Source organism: Blastomyces dermatitidis (genome assembly GCF_000003525.1).
Source record: "Blastomyces dermatitidis ER-3 genomic scaffold supercont1.1, whole genome shotgun sequence".
Taxonomy (NCBI): domain Eukaryota; kingdom Fungi; phylum Ascomycota; class Eurotiomycetes; order Onygenales; family Ajellomycetaceae; genus Blastomyces; species Blastomyces dermatitidis.
Window position 1 is genome coordinate 9,788,549 of NW_025544774.1, and position 4,953 is coordinate 9,793,501.

Consider the following 4,953-nt stretch of genomic DNA (forward strand, 5'->3'; position numbering starts at 1 on the left):
CAACAATAAGGGCCCCCCCCAAAACTCAAAAATAACTCTTTTTTTTTTCGGGGGAAAAGGGGGAACCCCCCCCCCCCCCCCCCCCCCCCAAAAAAAAAAAAAAAGAATTCTATGAAAAGTTCCCAACTTAATGGCAGCAACCTCTAACCAATAAGAAAAAGAAACCCTTAAAAGAACACAAGAGAGACAGAGAGAGCGCGAGGCAGATGGTATAAAACCTAGAAAATCAAGTGAAAGCTACGAAATAAATGAAAAAAGAAGTGAAACTCCACCCTTCTCCGATGTAACGATCCTCCAAGTGGGCGATCACTCCTCTGCATGAAACAGAGATCGATTTTGGAACCCTGTATCGCTCTGTTGCTGAGCACGTTGGGGCACAGGGCAGTCAACGGAGTTGGCTTTGTGCGCGCCAGCACATAGAACACATGTGGGATTTTTACGATCCAACTGGCTATGGCTCGAGCCATCATGGGAACCTCCGCCGTAAACACAGCACCGTGATTCTTCACCATCAAATTCCGTGTGGCTATACCGCCAGCAGGCAGAGCATTGAATGAGCCCCGTAGGGTTGTTGTATCGGAAGTAGTCGAATCGTTCCACGGTTGATGGGGTTACTTGGCGGTGAATCCCCGAACTTATGGCATTATTGGCGTGAACTGCGCTATAAGAGCTGATAACAAGTGACGCTGTCCCGTTTTCTTCTGTTTCTGGGAGCCACTGGATGGTATGAATGTAAGGAATGTTGGTGTTTGGAAACATCTGTCTATTGGAGTCCAATAAATCACGGATGATTTTGTCGGCAAGGTCGCTATTTTGAAATAAATTATGGTATGGGAACCTGGGGACAATGACATCGTAAGTTCGTACGATCACGGAGGCCGTTTCGCCAAATCGGCGAGACCAGATAAGCCGCTTCTTTGCCATGATACCTCTGAAGTCACTGGTGGCAAAGTATAAGCGAACGTTTCGGTTGATCATCTGCTGTAGACCAGAAACGACGGCCATCTTGGGGTCTATTATTTTGTCGATCCAGCCCAGGCAATCGTTTAGGTGTTGACGAAATTCGGGAAAAGAAGCCCTCATGAGCTAAGGACGAAGGGATCTACGTCCTTCATAATCAAAGTCCAAGGGGTATATTTATGTCATCTCCTTGCTGTGATGCAGTTCCTCGCTGTGACGCAGAAAGGTGGAGCGACTATGTGTGACGGCTTCGTGGTGGGTGTTGGCGTACCCAACGGTATATCTGGTGGAGTCTGGTAAAGAGCTCCCAGGATGTCACTGGAAGGCCGTGACTGAGAGCGTCGTGTGTGGGAACGATATCGGCGCAGCAGCGGGGATTCTCCAAGCAAAGGAGATTCCACTTTATGGTATACATATTCCTCTTCGATGTCCGAATCCACATTCCCATCGCTGATACCCGCGGTTGCCTGTTCCTTTGTGTAATTTGCCGGCTCCACGGTGTCCGAATCAATCTGAATAACTTCGGGGGTGGTCTGCGTACCTCTGACAAGGGAACGGATATTCCTTTTGGTTTAGGAGGAGACCCTGAAGGAGAACGGAGTAGCTTATTTTGAGAGTTATTGTCTTCGGGGCGGACTGGCGTGGAGGTAGGTGTCATAGGTAAAGGCATTGCAGAACCAATAGGCTTTCTTGGCCAGCTCAACACAGCTCTCAAGAAAAGGTATCAGGATTGAAAAGGGGACAAGACTTTGTTCTTTCAATGCCTGAAGTTGAGCTGCTTCTTTGCCCAACTGTGCTGCATGTTGCTCTATCGTGTACTCGGGAAGTTGAACACCTATTTCCGGCCATGTCGTCTGCTCCGCGTCCTCGGAGACTGGAACACCCGCAGTATATGAGACCTTCCCAGTGGGGTGAGTGCAGGTGAAAGTGAATTGATAGGTAGGGTGTGTATTATCCATGTTTTCGAGAACATGAAGGAGGCGCCCAATGGTGAGAACAGAGGGAAAAGAAATAGTAGAGGGAAGCAACCCTATTTATGTGCTACGACAAGGGAAAACCACGTCGACACCATGTCTTGGGATTAAATTGAAACGCGACACGAGATTTCAATTTAACAGAAAGCTTCGGCAGAGCTCGAATACCCTTATGACACCAGAACAGAAATCACGAACCTCGTCGCGCCAGAGCTAAAAGATCTATCATTGGTGCATCGCCGTCTGAATCCCGAGTTGCCAAAGCTCCGCCTGAACTAACTATTGAAACAGTGGGTTAGACAAATTGAATTGACACAGCGGAACACGCGAGCCGGCCACGCCTTGGGCTGCATCGTCGATTGCCAACAGATCGAACGAACCCTTTAGGGTGAGCATTCATGCATTTGACATAAAGAGTTAACCACTTATTATTATTATTATTATTATTCTTCAATTATAGATGTATGCAGTCAGAGACTATGACATCTACCTGAGAACTTTTAGTTCTCAGGGTTTTTTCTATCTCTCTATATATTAAAGAAAAACCAACTTTTCCGTGCAAAAAATGCTGTAACATGACCTCATGTGATATCATGTGCACCCCATCAAATTTATGATTGAGATTAACAGCCAGCTCTGCAGCCTGTACAACTCTGATAGATAATCTTCATTCTTTTCTTTACAGGTGTTCTCTACTGTATTTACATTCTTTATACTCTTATCTATGTTCATTACAACCTGTGTACTATGTTCATTACAATCTATGTATTCATTAATATACTCTTTCATGCACTGCTGCTTGATATATGAGGATTCTCATTCTCTCAGTGCATTTGAACATTCTCAATTCAATGCATTATTCTGTACATGCTCTACATGCTGTCAAGCCCAGCATCATGTATATCAGACACATTCAGTTCAAATCTCCTGCTTATCATTGAGGAATATAGCTGCTTCTATGCTCAACTCACAGCAAGTTGAGCTGTCACACTGTGATATATACTGTGAAGACTGTTCATCTCACCTGTTCTATGTTGTCAATTGTGTGTTCAAGAACTGTAATAACTGTCAGACTCTCAATTATGAACATGTCTGTAATATCAAATACTGTCATCTGGCAGCTGCTGCAGCAGTTCATACAGATTATATATATATAAATTTATCAGAGCAGCTGTTTCTTGATATTCTCAATAATTGAATCAGCTCAACTATTTCTGAATCAGCTGTTAATTCTTCAATTACTTACAGCTGCTGATCTATTCTCTGCAGCTTCTGATTCTACACTTATCATCATTAATCACTTGATTTTAACTGAATGAATGTCTGCTGCTCTGTCTACAGAGCTAAGCATTGAATTAATAAATATATATACAGATTATCAAAGACTCTATCAGTGTTTTTCATATACTGTGTAAGAGATGCTGTAAGACTGCTATCTGTCAAAGAATTCTTATAAGAGCTACATGAGCTGTTTAATAATAATACAGCTGATATGAAGTATTTCTACAAGTATATTTAAAACTATAACTCTGCTCTGATATTTACATCTATTAAGTACAAGCAGAATTCATATCTGAGTCATCTAACTACTAGTGACTCAGTGTTATTTTAAATACAGAGAGAACTCTATTATCTATAAGAACTGTTAAAGTCTGAGTCAGATAAGAATATCTGTTTTATACAAATATAAATTCATGACTCACAGTTTGATATGAGTATTTTAAATAGTACAGACTCTGTCATACATTCTAGTGTATTTAATTATATTTATATTACATTGCTTACTGTTCATTCATTTGCTTTTTCACATTCTTCTATTATATTATTATAACTGCTAATATTCTCAAGATTAATTCTTTTATTCAGCTTTATCAGTCTGTATAAGAGATACTACAGAACAGTTCTGTTATATGTATTGATTTAAACTCTGTTCTACAGCTGAAGACAGGCAATGACTGTCACTGTGAGAATCTGTCTACTGTCTCTGAGATTGCAGTTGTTATACAGAACACTTCTGACAGTATCTGTCATCTCTATATCATTCTTCTAATACTATAACAGCTCAGTACTAACTTAAGTCTTACATATATTAATTCTTACAGTCTGTTATATCTTTTACTGTATTATATTCTACTTTTTTCTTCTGAAGATTATGACTGATATATTGATATGAATATGCTTACAGATCTCTTATCTATCTGCAATGACTCTGATAATAATGTTAATAATACTGTTAAGAATGAAGATAAGTGTGATAGCTGTAGCCTGACTCTGTGTATGTAACATGTATATAATCTTTTTCAATGAGATAATATTAATACTTCTCTTTTTCAGGTCAGATATCTATTTCAACAATATTTAGTTAATGTCTATATAAATGTTGATGAACAGTGACTGAACTGAGTTCATACTCATTAACTGGAAATTCATGCAGATTAATATAGTAATCTATATAATACTATACAGACAGATGATACAGATCATGAGCAGCTTGATCATTATATAATATTATCTGCTTCTTATATAGACAGTGAATGTTTTATGTATAAACTGTTTCAGAATTCTATGATAATTATCTTTAACTACAGATATTCAATTCTTTTCATTATATTCACAGTTAACTCTGAATGAGAGAAGATTATCTGTAAGTTACTCTCTGATCAGACTGCAGTGAACTGTTCAGATTTAATTATATATATTTTTATAATGAAGATTTTTCATTTTCTTAACATTTTCAAATTCAGATAGCTGTTCAGACTGATGTTGATCAGAGTATAAATAATTGAATATTAAAAATGTGAACTGTCTCATATGCATCTGTTAATCTGACTAGAGAACTCTGAGTAGTTTTTACAGTCTGATACAATTGATGATATTATATCTGCAGAGCTGTCAAGCTCTGCTGAGAATATAAATGAGTTGAGTGAATTGATCTGTAAATTCATAATTCATAATCTATGTAATGCTGGCGGGGTGAGCCTCTGTCATGAGAATGATAGATGTATAAAATGTTTTTTCA

The 4,953-nt window shown here is 39.0% G+C and overlaps 2 protein-coding genes across 2 annotated transcripts; both read right to left on the reverse strand.

Moving 5' to 3' along the window:
• Nucleotides 1-306: 306 nt before the first annotated feature.
• On the reverse strand, nt 307-1,005 carry BDCG_01351 (uncharacterized protein; the record flags this gene model as incomplete). Its single annotated transcript, XM_045416854.1, has 1 exon — nt 307-1,005. One exon carries the CDS (start codon nt 1,003-1,005, stop codon nt 307-309), a length of 699 nt encoding a protein of 232 aa, XP_045272490.1.
• A 572-nt stretch (nt 1,006-1,577) lies between these two features.
• BDCG_01352 (uncharacterized protein) lies at nt 1,578-1,919 on the reverse strand (the record flags this gene model as incomplete). Its single annotated transcript, XM_045416855.1, has 1 exon — nt 1,578-1,919. The coding sequence occupies one exon, from the start codon at nt 1,917-1,919 to the stop codon at nt 1,578-1,580; it is 342 nt and encodes a 113-aa protein (XP_045272491.1).
• Between the last annotated feature and the right edge of the window lie 3,034 nt (nt 1,920-4,953).